Raw genomic sequence first — 22,067 nt, forward strand, 5'->3', positions numbered from 1 at the left:
CAATGAAAACATGATCGAAATGTAAATGACGTAAACTAGATTTAAATGACATGTGCTTGAATCATTCTTAAATATGTTCAAAAAATTATTGTTGATTTTTAAATGAAATAATTAACTGATATGTTTTATATTTGATGTTACGAACATCTTTTTAAGCATTTGTACTGTCGAGTTGTTAAAGTCCTTGACTTCAAACAACTTGCCCATCACCGCTGTAGGTTCGAATCCCGACAGGGACTTTGGATTCTTTCATGTGTAGAGCTATTCAGCTAGCTAACGGAAGTCAGGTGTCCGTTTGTGCCTGAAATAATTCACAGAGAATAATCTGAGGTCTCCCTCCGCAAAAAAACACAAACAAACAAACAAACAACAACAACAAATTAATAACAACACCAAAAAGAAAAAAAACCAACAACATTTATGTATATACTTTATACATAAAAATTATCACTATTATAAAAAAAGGCAAACCGACTTTGTATCAAAAGTCATTTTTATTGAATGACAAATAAAAGGACCGAGATAACGTACTATTCACGCCTGCAGCTGCATTGTCGTTTATTTTTGCTTTTTTTCTATTGATCTTTTTAATTGAATTAATGAATATATTTGTCAGCGGTTTAATCAGTGATTAGTAACATAAAATGATGTGAAATCAGGCGTTTAAATTTGCATGGGTTTTAACACTCTTATGTTAAATTCTAAATAAAATAGTTTAATCAAATCAGCTAAAATACATATAGGCATTAAACTTATCAAAATACGATAGCCTGACTAGTTTACACTAACCATTCAAACCAATTAACCTACTATTGAAATACTTACCTAGCTAGGTTATAAGGGAAACGTTTTCACAAGGTTTTGATAAGATGTCAACTTTCAATGTCGGAAGGTAATGATTAAGTGTATAAAGATTGTTACAAAGTGTTAGAACAGTAAATCAACGAGATTAGTTAACTATCACAAGACGGATATACTTGGAGCTATAACTTGTCTATCAGCAGGTAAGTTGCCTATATATCACCAATTTGACCATTAATTAGATGCGCTTGTATATTCCCTATATAGAATTCTTTATAATATTTTATTTACTTTTATTTTTAATATGGCGTGTTTTTGCTGATGATCCAATTGGCCTTCATTGGAATAATTATTCTATTTTATTTTTGTTTTAAACTTTTTTACTTGAGCTACGATTTTCATTGTAAAATGCCGTAATTCTGGTTCGTTGTTCTCTTTAAATATACATAGATAACATTTATTTTTATACCGCAATTTTCCGTCTAAGTATTTCACTGACTTACAAGTAATTTAAAAGTCAATTGAAATAATTTGCTATGTAACCAACACTGAAGCAGTAAAATGTACACTCGCAAATACACTTTTCAAACTTTAAGATTAACCCATATAAAATAAAATTGAAATATCCACCTCACTTTGATTGAATTTTACAGCAAACGCAATATATCGTCGGTCACCACATTTTCACCTTCATTACACTTTAAATTGAGTTGTTCAATATAATATCACTTCTATGATATATTATACATGAATCTAATACGGATTTATTTTACATAAAGAAGAACTGGATATTTTTACTTCATATGCCTAAGATCATTGTAACCTACTAAAATGGCAAAAAAATTGGAATATGAGAACCGACAGCGTAATTTAAAGGTGGTGGTATGCCATAAAGAAATACATCTTATTAGTAAATGTTTTATCACGAACGAAGTTACAATGATAATGATCATATTGCTATAGTAACTGTGACTTCGTCACTTCTTGTACTTTGATACAGAGTGTGAAGTAATTAATAGCGTTGAAGGACATCATTATATATGTGCTTGTATTTTTTTTGACATTTTAAGATCGCTCAAATGCAAATGATTTTATATAATGATTGAAAGTAAAATATGAGTTTGTATGGATGATTTTAGACAGTGTAAGTCAATATTTATTTTCTTTCTGTATTTGTTTTCTTACACCTGAATAATAAACGATTGAAAGTATAAAAGTTAACTTTTCTGTGCTTACAATGTGATATTTTATATAAATATAATTTTATGTTTTTACTTTCAATGATGTAAACGACATTTTGACACATTTGAATCTTGAAACATATTACACACTAATTTCTTAAAAGAGATATAGTAATTTTTAAAGATATTTTCCTCACATGAATTGTTTATCTGACAATATAGGAAATAAAATCGTTCAAAACTCATGTAATGATCAATAATTAAACCATTTCCAATAAAAACTTGGTATATACTGTGTCTCATAACATAACATAACATAACATAACATAACATAACATAACATAACATAACATAACATAACATAACATAACATATGTATACTTTTAACAGTTAAAGTGAATTGGTCTAAAATAAAAAGTCTGGAATACAATGAATAATAACTTTGATAGTATATTAGACATAACAACAAACCACGAAAATAGTATACATTTAAGTTGTCGGCAAGTGTGAGATACGTGATGGGATATGTAATACATTTATATAGCGGATAATTAAATGGTCTAGAACAAAATATTATTATTCATCATATAAATGTTCATTCCTGATCACTAAGAACTTTATCTTTTTTTAAGCAACATTTCATAAGAATATTCAAATGATACATTTCTATTCTTTTATCAATATTTGAAATAGTTATGGAAAATTGTATTCCCATTGTAGACCTATATCCACTTTAACTTGCTCGAACCAAAGGTAATTAGGCATTGCAACCAATATAGAGAACATCCGCGCAATCTGACCTGGCTCTATCCATACTATTAGTGTATCTCTTTTTATCTTTACCTTGAACTTCGAATGGACGGTTCAAAATTCATATCAGAGCACGTTTAAGGTTAAATCTAGCTTTGAGTTATAATGGCATATTACCGACCGTTTATAATTGCATTTAACGTTTGTCTTACAATAATCACTTTGTCCCGCCTAGGTGACTTTTTGTCTGATTATCGACGTATTGGTATGACCGCTATGTCGCCTTTAATAAAAACACAATGTTCTTTAAGCTGTTTTTTCTTATTCAAAGATTTTAAAATGTTTTGACTTTTAGCTTTTCAGTTCTTTGAAAGTCAATGGCTCTTAAAAGCTTACTGAATGGAGCACGGCATTTTGATCTGGTTTCTTGCTAGGGTTAAGTACGGTTTAAAGTTTTCACACCATTATGCAAGATTAGGATGATATCGTTTACATATCATTTAGTGTCATAGATATATTGTAAAAGCTGTAAAATAGCTACATTGTAATTTGTTAGAATGTTTAGTAATGTCTCGATAACAAAAAATTCATCTAGCATTTGTTGATAATCAGATAGTTTTTCACCAAAAAGAAAAACTTGTATCGGAATTCCTAACCTTAATCGTATAGAGTCAGTAGGTGTGATTCCATTCTGCTCAATGGTTCATAATTCGTTGCTTATATAAGATGCAACATAAATCAGTAAAATATTGAACGGCTTATCATCAAGCCGATGCAAAAATTGGGGATATATGTCGACAGAACTATTGTAATGTCTTTCTGTATAACATAATAATTTGCATGCTTGTAATTACGCATTAATTAACTACAACCTTTAGATTTACAGGTATTTTAGGGTCCTTATATTTGAATACACATGTTTATTTTATACGAGTTATTTCAATTCGTCTAAATAAACAAGCCCATAACAATGTGTATTCAAATACAAAAATAATGAACATCCACTCTCTGTGTACTTTAGCTACGACTTTATTATGAAACATATGCTTGTACAAACTTATTATACCATATTGATTTATTAAGCCTATAGATTGTACAAAATGATTGCAATATAACGAGTTTAAACTGTTTCATTTTATCAATAACGATTTCGGACTTTAGTTTGATGCTATTATAAGGAAATGGTTAATTAGAGGGATATATTTTTACATACTGGCATTTATTTGAATAGAATATTTACTTTGATTGGTACTGGAGGCTAGAAATATTAAATTTAATTGTAGAGTAGAACAAGAATGTAAGTGAATCTAGGTGAACATATCTTGTTTAGTAAAATATAAATAAATATAAAAAGACGATAGTAAAAATAACTTTTAAAAGTAGTATAGAAATGTAGTAATAATAATAAAATTAAGTATTATATGAATGTCGTATCAGGACCATTATTCAAATTCGAGTGAACTTGTGCTCACGCAGACCTGCGAAGGCGATAGCGTGACATGCTAGTGAGAACCTTTTAAGGTCAAATTCAATGTGTAATTACAAATGCTTTATAATGAACCTTTATAGAAATATATCTATGTATTTTTGTCACAATTAATATGGCTGTAATAATGTCCGTTAGTAACGTCGTACCAGATCAGGCTTGTATACAAAACAGATCTACATTTTACCTAGCACAATATTTTCTAGTATGAATTAATTTTAATATCGGTAAAGACATATGTTATTTTAAGATTTTATGAATGCATAGTACAACGATCAAATCTTTATTTTCGTATGAAAATATTTTCTTTTAATTTTACATCGTGATATATGACACAAAATTAAAGATAAATGCCCCCTTCATAAAATTATTTGAATAGAGTAGAATTGATTTTGTTTATATTTGCTTGAAATGAACATTTTATAACTGGTGCGTGTTTTATATAGTCGTTAAGAAGCCAACACGTCGTAAAATATATTCAACACATTTTTTGCTCCTAATTTCAGATTTTCAAGTTTGTAACGTGGGAGAGAGATGTATTGTCACGTATAAGATTTGTGTTGAGAGGAAAAAATATAAATTAAACGGACGTTAAACAGCTAACATCTTAAATGGTAAGGAATATCTATTTTTGAAAGTACTAAACTTATCAAAGACTTTGTTCAAAGTATTGAGTCAAGATTTGTGATACATTAAATTACTGCCATGAAAAATCAGGAGAGTTCCTCGATAAAGTTCAACAACGTCTGGCCAACTCTTTTTATGTAACTTGAAGAAATGTATTTGTTTAATTGCTTTATATTGATATATGGAGGACATATTGCTTTATTTTATTTTTATTGTTATTATTATTATAATAATTATTATTATAACTAAATTATATTCATAAAGACATTAATAAAAATCACTTATCACAACAGGCATATGAGTATTTTTATCTTACGTTATAAAAGTCATGCATAAATTTTACTACCCATTTTCTCCCATTTCCCTCTATCAATAGCCTTGTTTAGTCGTTGTTTTTACGAAGTGTTCGCTACATTAAGTTTGTTAACAACGTCTTATTAATATGAGGTGTATGAATGAGCCACACAAATGTGACTTTTGACTTGTTATCAACGCGCTGGTATGACCTCAGTGTCACCTCAAGTGATTTAATATGTTCCGTTTTTTGGTCTGTTTGCATTTTCTTTAAAACATTTGAAGGATATTAGTGATAAAACATTTACTATAACTTTGATGTCATTTAGAAATGTAAGGTACTTTATCCGATAAATAGTTTATATAGCTATTTTATTGTTTTAATCTTATTAAGGTTGACTTTGATTTATATTTGCCTTGTCAGATTGTTAGATTAGGATAAGCTACATTTTGTGAGAATCATTAAGTATCTAAGGGTCAGCAATACAATTTATAAATGTGAATCAAGATGGTAGAATACAATTTTACAATAAATAAATAACTAATACGTATACATAAACGTAAACTATATAATTATTTTCTGTGTGAAAATTGTAAACATATATATGTACATTGATAAGTAATTTTACTTTTAACATTATGAGAATATAATTATTCAAATAACAAACATCTAATGTACTGTCTGTTGCTAATGCCATTGCCACAGTTTTCCGTTCTTTGTAACATTATTCATGGAATTATGGAGAAAATTCATTGATTTGAAATTAAAATCTTTGCAACTTGCGCTCTTGTATTTTAAGGCATGAGTATTTAAATCAATACTGGATTGTATGTGATAAACTTATATGAGGTATGAATAAGTCTTAAATTTCTAAATCATTTCGCCATATTATCATTAAACAAATGACAGTAATGTCTACCGTTAGATTTTAGAAGGAACTTAAGAAAGAACAACAATGACAATAAACAAAACAACACAATTGTAACCTTCGTGTAAGACCATATAACTTTGGATAGTCAATTTTCAGTTCTTTGGTATGTTTTTTACTAAAAACTAAACTAAAAAGTAATAATAATAATAATAATAATAATAATAATAATAATAATGAAAACACACTGCTAAACTAGTATACAGTCAGTTTCTTCAAACACAGGTTAATCAGACATTTCAATCTTACATACTAAGGAAAAATGTAAATCAAACAAGTTAATGAAATGAATTGCTGTACTCTTAATCTATAACCAATCAAAGAAACGATCAAACGGCCTGTTTATGCTTTCAATTTACACATACTTACACTCATATACCGAATCAGTTGCGACTAGGTCAAGTAAAATTTAAAATTCAATGTTGATGTTGTGCCTTGGATTTGATAAAGTGATATAAAACAAGTATCAAAACTTAATTTTCGGAGGGTATTTCTTCAGCAGATATATTCTAAGGTAATTATTATCTTTTGACTTGAAAATTATTTTATATATTTATTTATACTTATCAATGGTAAAAGTTAAACCAATAGAAAACTAATGACCTGTCTTTGGAATATGAAAACATAAAGAAATAAAAAGACAGCATAATATACTTGAGCAATAGATGGGATTTATGAATAAATCTTCAAATATTTTATTCTTTTGAGAACATTTTATATATTATATATATTTTGCTCCTTTACCAACATCTTAATTCTATTCTAATTAAGGAGTCTACATCCATTTTTTATTTTTAAGTGTATAAAGCTGTATATCCTATGCAAAAACTATTGTTTGGATTTTAAAAAGAACACTTCCAAAAAGCTTGTATGAAATGAAAAATGGCAATAAACTGCCTTAAAGCTAGTGGTGCATGCACAAAGTCATTGCTAAACGGATAAAACCTTACTTAAAATAGCTAAATAATATTCTGTTCCAGAACATTTTATTCTGTTTACATACAATATTTATGTGTGTCACATTCTATGTTACAACTTTTTCGGGAATCAACCATATAATAATGGAACCAATATAATTTTACTGTTGATAAATTTTATAAAAAATATTTCATAAGATATAGATTTATACCCTTTAAAGCAAAACAATATATAAAGATATTTATTGGTAAATGTACGGCAAAATACATACATGTCGTATTGGTACAAAATATTACATATTTTGGTGAATGCTTTATTGACAGGTAGTCTCTAAAACTGCAGAACATTTTACACTATTGTTATTTTATATAGACGGAAACATAATAGTAATATGATTTTTGTTTTACATGCTTATTTTAGGTTTGGCCTACAAGGCTTCAGGATATTTTTCAGAATCCTGCAAATTCTATCCCAAAAAGAAAAAAAAAGCTTATTTATGCTCACGCAAATGGATTACAGAAAAAATCAAACATTAAAACATTTCCACAAAATCTTCTTTCAGAGTTCTGAAAATACATAAAAGTTTAGGTGGTTATGTTATTCTCCTAGTTATTTTTATTTCTCTTTCTTTTTTCCCTTGTATTTAAACAAAAATAATTATTCGTCTTACAAAAACATTCTCTGTGTTTCCTTTCATGTTAAAGTCGAGCTATATCTCTGAAAATCTCTTTATGCCGACTAGACGATGTTAAGTCGACAAAAAGCAGAAGAAATTAGCAAAAACTACACGCTAATTAGATTAATGATAACTTCTCATGCAGCCAACATCTTATTATCTTTTTATTTGTTTTTTATGTTCTGCCTTATCAAAATGGATTTTCTTTATTTTCCGTTTATTCACTGTGGGACTACTACTTACTACGGTTACATATCACGCTTATCAAAAGCACACACATTTTGTTTCAATTACATTTGTATCTAAATCTAAATATGTCTATATGACTTTGGTTTTATTCATTCTACTATTAACCAATTTATGAATTAAACTTTTTCTTTCATATGGTTCTAATGGCACCCACATGTTACAATTCAAATTACCCTAGTTCGACATAAGATTTCACTGTATAAATAATCAAATCTAAATCTATATTAACTCAAACTCAAACTTTTAACTTTCATTTCGACAAATTATGTATAATGTAAGGTTTTCTTTTTATAAAATTTGTCATGTTACTTTCATCAATTAACTACACAGGATCTAAAACAAAAATAAATAAACTTATTAAACAATGTTGTAAATAAAAAGATTACAATGGTAAACTTCAATTCAGATTTATGAGAAGCATACTAGCCTTGTGAAGCGGTGTGTATAGGAATGGTAAGCGGTAGTTGAGTCAAGTGGAATAGGTCAGGACGGAGGATGACTGTGGTATGCATCGAATTGTCGGGATGTGTTTACAAGGTGTGGAATTGGTAGTGGATTCGATTTTAGATGTTTAGCAGCGACTGGATTTTGAAAATTGTGGAAGAGTGAGGGGTTTTAAATGGGGAACTGGGGTATGTAGTTGGGTTGGGTGTATAAGGATTGACGGGCGGAGTGAAGATGGGATGGCGTGATTTGTTTCGTCATTTATGAAAAACACGGCGTATTCGTAGTAAGGGCCGTTAGATGGATGAGCGAGAGGCGAGGGGGTCGTTTGTGCATTGTGCGGAGTGGGTAGGAGATAGGGGGTTTGTTTGAGAGTGAGTGTAGGGTGAGCATGAGTTCGAGTGTGGGCGGGAGGGGGGGGGTGAGGCATTTTCTACATGGTGCGTTGTGTATTATATGTTCGGAGGTGCAAAGAGATAAAGGTGGGCTGATTGTACGGGGTACAGAGGTGCCATGGGGAGTTATTGGATGAAGAATGGGATAGGGGGGGCGGTGATAATTGTCTTTGGGAGAAGCCATTGCACTTTGTGGGGCACGTATGGTAGTGCGTTGGAATATGATTGATATGAGCACCGATGTTATTAGCGGTGGAGCACAGAGTGGCTGACGTAGGGGATAAGAGCTACGAGGAATGGAGGCATTGGCCATATCACACCGTTGAAAGGGGATTGGTCATGTTTAATTGCTGGTGTGCTGACTGACGTCCGTTGCGTGGCAAGAATTGGCTCAAGTGGTGTGCAGGAATGGGTGCAGCTGGTTATGGTCAGTCCTTGACGTACTTTTTGATTATTCAGTATTGTAGTGTAGGTACATGTGTCTTATCAATTAGAGTTTGAGAAGGTATCTGTGAGTAAAGGATGAGAATTAGAAGAACAAGACAGATGGATCGAGCGCAAGAATGAAAGGAACAACAAACGGAGTAAACAGGAGGGAAAGGTAACGGCAACAGAGGAATAAGCTTGAACATTCTATGGCAGTGATAACGTAATAGAGAGGTTAGTGGATTAGAGAGAGATGAGGGGGGCCAGTCATGTGCGATCGTGATGAGCGGTGGTGAAGAATATTGCTTGGAGTTGTGCAGTGCATGGGGAGAACAGCGGATGATGAGTTTCTATAATAGAAGATACTTCATTTATATTGTCTGTGGTATAATGCCAGTTAACTTAATTAAATACCTTATCTATTATTTCTCCGACAGGCTAAAATTTAATTTATTTCGTTTATCGTTAGATAAAATACAAAGATATTTGGTGAATCATTGCTTAATGTAAAAATTTATGTAAATTGATATCTTTATTAAACGATATGAAAGTAGCTTTGTTGAGAAAGCTTATTCCCAATTGTGAAGTCTTTATCAACTTGTCGACAAGTCTTTGTTGAATTATATTGTAATGACCATCATCTAGAGTTATTGATTAGATTCGTGAAATTTTAAACCGCAACCTCTGTTTTACTGAATAAAACATAATTTGTACATGATATGACTGAAGTTTTCTTTAAAGGTATCTAAACCGAATACGGAAGTCATCCTCATATATCATGATGATATTTATGATTAAATAGTTCAAGGCATGAATGTGCGAAATTTGTAAGACACTATTTAGGTCAAATATCTTTGTATAGAAATAATGGAAAATATCAGGGAAACATTTTGAAAATTATTTTTTTATCCAAATGATTATTCGATGACATGTTTGGGTGACGAAAAAGCAATATTTTTTTAATGTAAAAAGTCTCCCCGTACATACAAGAGATGTTATATTTCCGATCCTTGAAGACCTCATGGTTCTTTTAGTTCCTTGTATTTGATACTTTTTTCTTCGTGTGGTTCCAGTATTCCTAGAACTTGAATACTGCTTAGTCACCCTTAGAAAATGTTGCCTCCTTTTTTAATACTTATCTGCGAATACAGGCTTCATAACTTGTGACCCCCTTTAAAAATTTCTTTTTATTTAGTTCATATTAAGGCTTTCACTTTTGAACCATACGCGCCGCTTTTCACGGAATGGCGCTTACGTGTCACATTGAAGGTTCTATGGTAACAACCGAATGAACACATCAGCAGATGCTTCTAAATTCAACGTTTCGCTATTTGCATGTCTTAAAATTGAATCCTGCGTAAGTCGGTGCTAGGGTGCGTGGCAAGATTTCTATTTTGAACATTTTATGTATAATTCATTTATTTATCTTTTTATACTGTTTTTAAAGTCAGCTAAACTACAATTTATTTACACGGTACGGAAAACACGATTTTATATGCTTATATATGATATAGAAATAAATAAAATCTTGCAAAGAAAAACAAAGCATTGTTTTGAAAAGTAATATTTAATTGGAATAATTTGTACATTGTAAAGTTAAATGTAATTTTTTATCTTGATATTTTTTCTCGATGTGTAGGAGCTACTTATCAACTATTATCTTATGACATGGCATTTTCTTTCACACGTCACTTATAATTAAGTGATTTTATGTACTAAATTTACAAATAGGATACAGAACTTATAATTAAGTGATTTTATGTACTAAATTTACAAAAAGGGTAAAGAACTAAATGGATTGATATAATTCTTTTTGCAGTAGAATTGTTCAACTTATTACGTAATGTATTTTCCTCTCAGTTTTCTTCTAAATATAATATAAAACGTTTTTATGTACTTCATAAGGTTTTTGTTTATTTCATTTAGTGTGCAAATATGTTCAAAAGATAATATCTTAATAAAAAGTAGCAGGACCATATAATATCTTCAGGCGGATTGATACTTTAAATATTGTTTGAGGTACTTCCCTAGGTATTTACACATTTGCCGATATTTCTTAATTTTACCATTTCATGTTTAAATGTTGAATTGTGCTTAAACCGGGGCTATGGAGGGTGGACGTTAGCTTGCACTTTCCAGAACCGTCCATGAACAGGAGCCTGTAACATTTTCAATTTTGCCGTTTTTGACGTACTTTAGGGATCCTTTTAGTTTTCGTTCTTTAGGGAGTTTTTTTAAACAACTAAAAATATAAAAAGGACAACGATTTAATATTTTAAATATAGTGTTTACAGTTGTAAAAATAAAAAGGAAGATAAATGTTTTTTTGTATTTATCATTACTTTAAACAATGTTTATGATAATTATATTAAAGTAGACTAAGATACAACTCGCCGTTTATCAAAATATACTATGTTAATAATGTAAAAAGAACTTAATGCATTAAAACAGAATTGTTATACGATGTTTTATTTTATCAACATGATTTATCTTGTATATTAATACTTAAACTGGTATGCATTGAAGCGAAATCGAATATTTGGTTTACCGAAGTTATTTGCCACATTCGTGTATAATAATGTCAATTTAAGTTACCTGTATTTGTTGATATGAGGAAATAAAGAATTTGTCTTATTGAAATACAGTGATGGATAGTAATTTTATGAAATATGAGATTTTTGTTTATAACATAGAAAGAAATCATCGAGCAAAACATGTAATAATAATATCAGTGTTGATTTAAGTATAAAGTGATAAAGACTATATGCAACGTTAAATTTTGAATAGTTTTATTGTGAAATGTGTTATATTGGTATGTTCAAGAAATACTATACATGTTGTTTGTTTAGTGAAATAAGTGTCTTGTGAAGAAAATAATTTTTGAAGAGAGAATATAGAGACATTATAATTAATAGGTATTAAACTACAAGGAGCTGTGATAATTATATAACACCAGTAAGCATTGGTTTTCTTGCTTGTATGCCTGTAATCAATGAAATCATTTCGATTCTACAATACATTTTTACTGATAAAATTGGATAGAAAAACACTTTTTTTTTCAAAGGATATATTCTTTCCTTTACACACAACAATTGACAAAATCATGAAAATGTTATAGTTTAAACGGAAGCAAAAAAGCTAAAATAATTTATATAGAGTTTAAAGAATCATTTAAAAATACCAATTGAAATATACACGGGGCTTATCTGACATAGTTTTGTAATACAACAAAGGAAACTCTGACAAAAGCACACATATTTTCCCATGATCTATTTTATGATAGTCTTAAGCGTAAGATGCTTCGATTGAAATTTTAGAATTTGGAGGAACAAAGGGAAATAAATTTGATCTTATAACAGTATTGTTAAACATAAAAGTAAAACGATTAAAATCTTCCTTTATATGCGACAGTGTTTTCTCACGACCAAGGATGCAAACATAATCCGAACTTTAGTGTCAAATTTATTTCTGTTTTGATTCAATTGTGAACCTGAATGTATGTTGTGTATTTAGTATTTTGTGATATTAATGTGAGAGATTATAAATGTTATTAAACATTCTTCTGAAGTGTTTTTATGAACGTATTAAAAGGAAGCGGCACAATTTATAGTTCAAAACTAAAAAGTGTGTGATTTCATATTCACTTTTGAGGTAAGAATTTTTTATCATCTTAAAACTAAGACATACACAAACAAACAAATTAAATATAACATACATGTTTTAATAGTGACTGGGTATAACATAGCTTTCATAAAGCAATTTTAATGATTTAAGATATAAAAGTAATTAATTATACTTGACAAATTCTCTTATTTGCGAGCCCCACTAACACTGAAACATTAATATGGCACGATACAATATTTCACGTGATCTAGGTGAGTAACATATTTAGACACAGTTCCATTTTAAAACGCGCTTCAATGTGAATTTGAAAATTCTACCACATAACACAGTTTTTGAGCAGGTGCGTGGCACGTGACTATTCCTGCCAAAACGGTATATATTCAAGGTAGGAGAGAAAGACAAAAGTTATGCAAGTATGAGACGCCAGGTCTGAGCCACTACCTTATAAGTTGGTCTACATACATTACATGATAAACAGTTTTGTTTTGATCCTATTTTCTGATAAGTTAAAAATATAATAATTACGTAAATTTTGACTATGTCTTTCGAGATTTAATTGTTATTTTTTTCTTGTATTTTATGTTATCGTCTGGGGAAAAAAGAGTTTCGACATTAAATGTTTTATGTTAATGCTAGTCGGGTACCTGTTTGGCATGTAGCGTATGATAATAGATGTTGCTATTAAACTAATTTAACGCTGCATAACTGTCATTTTTTCTCGTAATGAAAAGTAATGTTTATTGAGTTAACATAATTTGCTGAAATACACTAATGTTTCTTTTGCTGATTCGAAATTAAGAAAGATGTACCGCGTTTGTTTTTATATTCCAACTGTAGCGATGATACATTGCTGCTACATTTGTGAAAGATAGGTAACTTATCTGTGTTTAAGCTTGATATTGATTAAAACTGGGTACGTTAGTTTTGTAGTAAGGTAATAAAGCTTTTGTAACTTGAAAGTTTTTTGATCATTCATCGTAAATGATAACAGTGATTTATGATACGAAAATAAAAGAAATGGAGCAAAAATTCTTATCTTACTAATAAACATGCAAAGCTTGAATTAATGTTCTTCCGTAAATCTTTAAAAGATCTGGATATCTATCACTGTTTTAACTTACGATATGAAATAAATATTCGCCAATATCAATGCAGTCATGTTTAAGTATGCTTGTTAAGATATATCCTTACATTTAGTAAGAATGTATGTGTTAAGCACCAGAAATAAGTTGCTATGACAAATTAACATAAACATTTATATGAGTCGATGCTTTAAATACACTTATTTCAAAACACACACATTTCGAAAATCTTTACTTTTTTCCAGTTTTGGAGCTCTCAAAAGCCCTGTTTTAAAGAGTTGAAAACAGCTAGTCAAAATAAAGTATCATCAATTATTGAATGTTCATTTTGTTTTTACAACGATTTACTTGAAGAAGATAAATGGCATATAAGTACTTAATCAACATTATGTTGTAAAAAAAAATCTTTTATAAGGTTTTTTTTTTGCTGATAAGCGTCTTATGAAATTGTGATAATGATATTTTCTGGATTTTGAGAAACGGTCTGTTTGATTCCTATCGTTTTTGCTATCAATATTTGAATTATGCACTCCAAATCTACTACGAAGTCATTGTTAACTGTATCTAGCCCCCAATAACTCTATTTTAGAATGATCACATGCATTGTTTGCATAAAGACAAAGGAAGAAGAAAGTGCATTTTTACATTATATGTGGAATAAGACTTTAATGAAGCTTAAATACAACAGCTTAAAAAAGCTGAGTGAAATAGAAGATGAACTTCCCAGTACGTTTAATTTAATACACGATAGTTCGCTTTAGCTATCGGATCAGGTTATTTTCCGCGTCTGTTAGACATCAATTGATAATACAACAAGTGTGACAACTGATATACAGATAACAACCTACTTTAAATTTGATATTGCACTAATCTTTTAACATTAAAAAGAAATTGTTGTTTCTTCAGTTGATACTTCAGTCAAATATTTGTATCTTGAAACCTAAAGAAATGTTTCTAAACAATTATTTTTGTTGTTTTATGTTGTCAAGCTCAAGCGAACAGTTTATTTTGTTAAACGTATATAATACTGTTCTGATATAGATCCATATCTTTATATGTATGATATTTGTTTTGTCAGCAAATTGAAAACTTTTAAAACTTTGATATTTTATGAGTGCCAACTTGTTGTATTAAGTGATATTTTTTCGGTGATATATGACTGGCAGAGTAGATAATTTCCAGGCAACTTTTTGATTTTACAATTAATTATAACATCATGTAAAGAGCACACTATACATTTACATAAACACATGTTAGCTATTTCTCATGTCATTCTTTTAAAAGCCCCATTATGCCACAGAAATGCTTTCATTTATTTATTTAATTTTGGTATTCTTTTATAGCTTTCAACAAGTAACCCAATGACCAATTAACTGAATTGTCTCTTCTTCTGTTGCTTTTTGGCAATTAGTACATTTATAGTGATTTAGCATTTTTTATGGAAGACAAAGTACCGTTTTGTTTTCATTTTGCTGCCTGTATGACACATTATTTTATATTAAGCGGTATTTCATTCATTTAACAAACGTTTAACATGCTCTATTAATTACACATTATAAAATTAATGTTTGACCTTTCTAAAGATATAAATAATGCCTTTCTGAGGCATAATGTGACTTTAATGTATATGTAGAATCGAATTGGTTGTTGATTTTTTAAACAGACCATACCATAAGTTTAAATATACGAAATTATTATAAAGATTTCATTTGAAAAGAATATTTGTTATGATTAAAATGAAATGTTTACGGATTATGCAAACATAATTAAAATACGATTATTGCTGAATGCATTTTTTAAAGTGTTTTGCTGCAAATGTTAATAGATTTGTATTTCCAATTGAGAACAAAAAAATTTAAGTTGTAAACCATGATGAACTTATACAGGTTATGCTATTACAAAGTTTTTGAAAAGTGAAAAAAAATATACATTGTTTACTTTGACAAATGCAAACAGATTGCGTTTTGTCTCAGAAATGTTTATTATAACTAGAGTAGACACTCGTATGTATTTCAATGTTAGACATAACCATCACGCTAAAATTTGAGTATAATGTAAAATGTTTTATCAAATGCTTTTTTTGTTTATTGTCTATGGAAATGTATTTTCCAAACTTTATATGTTTAAGGTGAGATATCGTCATTTTAAAATATTAGTTTTTCCTTTAGGCCCTTGCAATCACTCATTACAACTACTGGTTAACGAATGAAAAATGAAAAAAATATTAACAATGCTTATTTAAAAGCAATGAGAATTTAGTTTTAGCATTACTTTGCTCAAAATTTTGTGTAGATTGAAGAATAACTGTATCATTATTTGCCATTGATCTTATAAGCATATGGAAGCTAACTAAAAGTTTATATTTATGTTAAGTCATACTAAAATGCAAGTACGCCTAAACTGTTATTAGAATGTCTGCTAACAGTTACAGTTTGTAAGATTTGTCAGATTAACACAGTGTTGCTGATGCTACTCTAAGTTTACCTGTCTCTCTTGTCTTCAACGTTTAATTCAAAACACGGTGTAAATCATATTGAATATTGTTACCACATGGCCAAGTACACGTTTTTTCATTTTCTGTGTGATTTGTACAGATAATAAAGGAAAAAAAATGAAATGTAAATACTCCATACATTAAAGGATTTTATTGTGAACGTTTTGTTTTGATAAACATTATATAGATAAACATGATTTTAATTACACCGGATAGAGTTCAAGTTTAACGGGCAAACATGCTGAGGTATTTTTGTTTTACTTTTTGCACGATACTGTACATTCTTTTAAATGTATGCCATGGAAAAAAAGTTTTAAGATTTTAAGATTGTGATTGTTTACGCGATAAGTTGTAATAAAGGTTGTGACTAATGTTTGAATTAATCGTCAGGAAATTCTTTGACAGTGTGTGCCTTTTCACATTTTGTTTATAATATTTTTTTTAACATTTACAATAATCGACAATATTGCTCTTGCAATTTCTTTTCTATACTTATCATAGATATATTATGAAATTTTCCTGGTATAGTAAAAGATGCTAAGAATGTTTCAGACACTTCCTTCATTTTTGTCTATGATGTTAATAACTGATAAGATAAACAAAATATCATTATATTGTATCATAGTTTAGGGACCTTTCTGTTGAAAATGTGTCAGTTAAATCGTTTACATATACATGCGCAGTGCGTTAACTAGAGTGCAGGTATTAGTTACCCGCACTCCAGAGCATGCCCATTGATTGGCTCATTTTTGCTGGGGTTTACATATTGTGACGGAAGTGGAAGAGAAAGAGACAGAAATAGCATATTCAGATGCTCGTTCATTGGTTCCTTTTTCCCGGGGTTTCATATTTTGACAACAGGGAGCGTGTTTTTATGTTTGACTATGATATAAAAGAGAAAGAACATCGAACATCGAAACACTCGGCAATCTGATTAATAATCGGGGGCTACGCCCCCTCGTACAAATCAGATAGCCTCGTGTTTCGATGCTCTTTCTATTACTAAAATGTGTATGAAAACTGATAGAATACGTAATTACATCGGTCCACATTGCTATGAAAGGATATTTTGAAAAATAAATCACCAGTTTAATGATAGTGTTTCTTTAATCTAATGTTTGATTTGCGAAAATGTTTTACATCTACACATGAATAGTGTACATAAATAAAATAAAATGTTTAGGAAAAATAATGCTGCTATTCCAAGTTTTGACTGTTTAGCAATGATTTTGTGCATGCGTCATTCGCTTTCATGTTCGCAATATACTACCATATGTCATTCATACAATCATTTTGGAAGTATACTATTTTTTTTCAAATTATAATTTTGCAGGTGATATATAACTTTATACACTTTATTTAAACAGGTTTCTATTGTTTATTGCCTTGAATAGTAAATGCACAATTTCTAGAGAATAAGTAACACTAAATAAAAAATACATATACATACATATAACTACTTTTCTTGGTATTTTCAAAACTTTATACTCAATTTCTTTCTGTTACTCTTATGTTGTGACTTATTTTCAATCTGGAATATAAACTACAGTATTTATACACTTTCATACTCAAGTAAAACTAGTATATAAATAAATGAATATCGTTACATAAAACAAATAGAGATCAAATGAATCAAATAGTGGAACAACTTCAACATGTAATAACTTCAAGCATTTTCTGGTTATTCGTATTTAATACATTATAGATAGCTTTACATATTTTACAGGAGATGTAGTAGTCAAAGTTGTGAGTTCACTTTTCTCCAGATGGAGAATGGAATAATACCGTTACGACACGGAAGTTTACCTGGTGCTTTGCGATTGCCTAAAAGATATGAAAAATTCTCCAAAGACGAAATGTCGCCTGGTTTGTCGTCTGCTTCAAAACGGAAGTCATCGATCATCATTGAGCACGAGGAGAGAGAAGATGAACGGATGAGGGATATGATGCAAGCCATCATGTGGGTTAAACAAGAGCTCGTGAGTAATGTTTTATATAAAACAAACAATCATGTGGGTTAAACAAGAATATATTAAAGAAAAGTACAATTATTTGGAATAAGAAACAAGACTGGATTTGTTACATAAATGCCGGAGCATTAATAATAGTTTGAACAAAAATATCGATCTATACATCAATTTGCAATTATTCATTTAATATTTGAACATAATGAGTACAACACGATTATTATATAAATCTTAATGTAGGGTATAGGCCATTGCATATACAAATGAATTATTTGAATTCTTTTAAATTTATTATGGGTTAAGAATTATATCTAGTCATTATTTCCAAATATGTAGTCATCTAAACCTAATGAAGGTCATGATCAAATTATTCGCAAGTCATATGATTAACATGTTTAAATGTACACGATAAACATGTTTAAATATATCATATGTCTGAATATATCATGAAGTTTTAATATTTAATACTAATGAAGATACAAAGTTTTTAAAATATGACCTATGACCCCAGAGGCATGGTCAGTTTCATCCAAGGTTTAATGCTCTGAGAATCCGTTAAGAAATGCTTAATGCAACGTTAGGCCTCATAGTTCAGAAGGAATTATTTTTTAAAGTTTTTAATTATTTTTTTTACAGATTTTGTTGAGACAACATGATATTTTACTTAAAAGACAATTCTGTGATATTCAAGACACAATCCATTCATTGACCAAGTCCAGGAAATATAGAAAAAGTCCCGCGACAGACTCCACTACAAGTCTACAATCAACTGAAGGCAGTGAATTTGGACTAGACAATTATTCAGTACGATCAGCATCAAGTGTCACAGCATTGGACGGTACCGACACAGAGGAAGAGGATGACGCTTTTCGTCCACGGACATGTTCTATGAAAACAACGCGAGATCTTGCAGCTCTCGCGAGAAGAAGGGGAAGCAAGGAGTTAATATAAAAGTGCAAAAGTTGGCGTTAACTAAATGTGAAAGTGCTATTTGTGTGTATAATAAAAGGAACGAGTGTTCAATATATATGTCTGTGTAATACAGACAGAACCTAGTCAGGGTGAAATAGAATTATCGAAATCCAAACTGTTAGTAAGCATTCATGTATTTAAGTTATTATAAACAATTACTCATAAATTGCTGTAAATTTACATAAACACGAAATATATCTTTATATACGCTGTCATAACAGTTATATTATACCTTACATAAATGTTTTTCTTCCTCACAATAATAAGTGTTAACGGGCCTTTAAATGACATAGTGGTTAAAAAGGCATATGTAAATCATCTGACATTGTGTTGAAAATGTAATATCAACATTGGTCATTGTTTACTAGTCTGTTACTTGACATAAATCTTTAGTAAAAATAGGCATTTGACTTTCGGAGAGTGCACCACTTATATTGCTTCGGGTATAACGCTATATGCAATTTACAAATCATGGAAGACAAATTGTTTTGTGATACAAATTAAAATAATTATGACGTTATGGTTGATTAAGATAATACATAATTTCATTGAAATATGCACAGGCAAAATAATGTTTTTACTTACAAAATACATCCATTATCTAACCTTACGATTTTCATATCCATTCTTGAATAATCTTTTCAGTACAGGTGATAAGCATTTAGATATTTTTGTACAAAAACGTTTGTAAATATGTAATCTACTAGTAATAAGTGATAAAACAATTTTCCCATGATGCAAAAGATGATATTATGGCATTCAAATGCTTTATTACATTATGAACGTTATTTTGGGAACAAGATTACGGACTTTGATCAGATTTCAGCGCAAGTTATTATGAAATGCAGGATGCATTTAAAGCTGCAAGCCTCCAGATAAGCCGAAATATTTCAAGTAATTTAATCTTTAGAAAAATGTATTAACAAAAGTAAAAAAATTCAAATATCTAATTAATTATTAACAAGTTATGTGCGATTGATGACTGATTTTGCAGTATCAATCACTATAATTTTACTGCGTTACTAACGCAGTAAGAGGTATTAATGTCTTTTTGGTCATTTACGTGAATTGTAAGTGCTGTTTGAAATGTGTAAATAACTTTCTTTGTTCACTTTACAATATTTAACTTTTAAATATATTTTCAATTTTTTTATGAAACCTAGCATGAATCTGGAGGCATGCTGCTTTAAATATATATATAATATTTTATTATATACCATATCCTAAGATCACACGTAATAAATTCACAAGAAATATCTTAATAAAAAGTAGACAATGCAGATAAATGAAATCGGGTTGTGTCTGTTCATGAAGGTCAATGTAAATGCAACATTTCCATCGGCTTAAACCTTTAGTCCTACTAATAGTAATACGCGATGAGACATTTTGCTATTTTGTGTATGGGCAGTTTCCCCCTCTAAAAGGGAGATTCTGACCTAGAACAAAAAACCCCTCAGAATCTAGCTTTGGCACGTCTATATATTTTGATGAAACCCTTACAACGTTAAATATTTTTAATGAAGTTGTCCGTTTTTCAATCTGGTGAAAGTTATTCATCATTTTAAAATAATTTTCAAACATGTATTGATTTGAACAGGGAATAGTACAGACCATGATCAGACATCATGTATGTGCCGGAGATCTTGGTCTGCACTTGTCGCATTGGTAAATGAGTTGATAACAACGATGATAATATTTAAAAAAAATTCCTACAATACATAACAATATTGGGATGGATGAATTATGGACGACACTGTTTTTTATTATAAAGTATCTTATTGTAGTAACAATATTGTTTGTTAAACTATTGCCAGAACAGTGTACGAATAATATCATAATCTTTATCTTTATCATAGCAAAACGTTGATGAAAGATGAACATGAGATGGTTAATGAAATAGTATAAGTAGTCGGCCCAATCTTATGAATCCTTATTTTCATTTAAATAAACAATTATCTAGTCAGAAAATATAGACTAGTACTTGTTTTATGGTAGATGAGGCATTGACAACTAACAAATAATAGATAGATACTGTTGTTTTATTTTATGGTTATCTGAATTATTATAACAGGTTTCTCAAAAAAAGAGAGAATAAAACTGTAAACTAACTAAAACAGGAAACATCTTTTCGACTGTTTTCCTATAATTATGTTTGAATTTGAGAATATTCCAATTGATTAAATATTTGTCGGTAGAATTAGATTATACTTTAATTAATCTTTAGGCGGAATGAGATCTAAACCCTAGACAAATAAAACCGTCTGTTTTTTTAATCGATACACTAGACTAAGTTTAATTAGAATTCAGTATGTTGGTATTCTTTCGATAATTGCTCGGCTACATCTTGGAAACCACCTGATTGATAATGATATTGAGTGTTAATGAAACAGGTGTTCGTCTTGCTTTTTTTACTTAACAAAAAATGTGCATTATCATGTTTTTTATATATTCGTCTGTCAGTTCTGTGAGTTTCAACATGAGACAAAGAATACCCCGCACTAGTGGTATTTTTATCACAATATAATTTGTGATCCTGAAGGACCAGCCTAATACAGCAGTAACATTAACAAACATGCAGGCTATCATTTATCACTTGCTATTGTGAATATGAGTTTGATATTCGAAATTTTGATTGATTTTAACATAAATCAACTGGGACACTTAAAGCGACAATAAAATGCAAATGATGATAAATAAACAAACTCAGAATAAAATGAAATTCGACATTTTGTGCGATTCGTATCACGATTTG

The 22,067-nt window shown here is 29.7% G+C and overlaps 2 protein-coding genes across 5 annotated transcripts in view; both read left to right on the plus strand.

Moving 5' to 3' along the window:
- The first annotated feature begins 4,704 nt into the window (after positions 1-4,704).
- Positions 4,705-21,040, plus strand: LOC132735125 (uncharacterized). Of its 4 annotated transcripts, none has more exons than XM_060722027.1 (3): positions 4,705-4,832; positions 18,103-18,355; positions 18,980-21,040. In XM_060722027.1, the coding sequence occupies exons 2-3, from the start codon at positions 18,143-18,145 to the stop codon at positions 19,292-19,294; spliced, it is 528 nt and encodes a 175-aa protein (XP_060578010.1). In that variant the 5' UTR covers positions 4,705-4,832; positions 18,103-18,142; the 3' UTR covers positions 19,295-21,040. The 4 variants fall into 4 exon arrangements, with proteins under 4 accessions (XP_060578010.1, XP_060578011.1, XP_060578009.1 ...); XM_060722028.1 differs by lacking the exon at positions 4,705-4,832 and adding an exon at positions 11,790-12,131; XM_060722026.1 differs by lacking the exon at positions 4,705-4,832 and adding an exon at positions 12,208-12,827 and having other exon boundaries at positions 18,980-21,039.
- Positions 6,461-22,067, plus strand: part of LOC132735124 (uncharacterized) — a 48,650-nt gene continuing 33,043 nt past the window's right edge. Inside the window, exon 1 of the mRNA XM_060722024.1 lies at positions 6,461-6,582. The gene's annotated coding sequence lies outside the window, so the exon portion shown is untranslated. The remainder of the gene's footprint in view (positions 6,583-22,067) is intronic.

Source organism: Ruditapes philippinarum, unplaced genomic scaffold, assembly GCF_026571515.1.
Source record: "Ruditapes philippinarum isolate M1 unplaced genomic scaffold, ASM2657151v2 ctg2489_1_1_1_1, whole genome shotgun sequence".
Classification (NCBI taxonomy): Eukaryota; Metazoa; Mollusca; class Bivalvia; order Venerida; family Veneridae; genus Ruditapes; species Ruditapes philippinarum.

Coding starts and splice junctions, on each gene's coding strand:
- LOC132735125 (XM_060722025.1), top strand. Junction 18,356..18,979: donor TGTGGGTTAAACAAGAGCTC/GTGAGTAATGTT, acceptor TTTTTTTTACAG/ATTTTGTTGAGACAACATGA.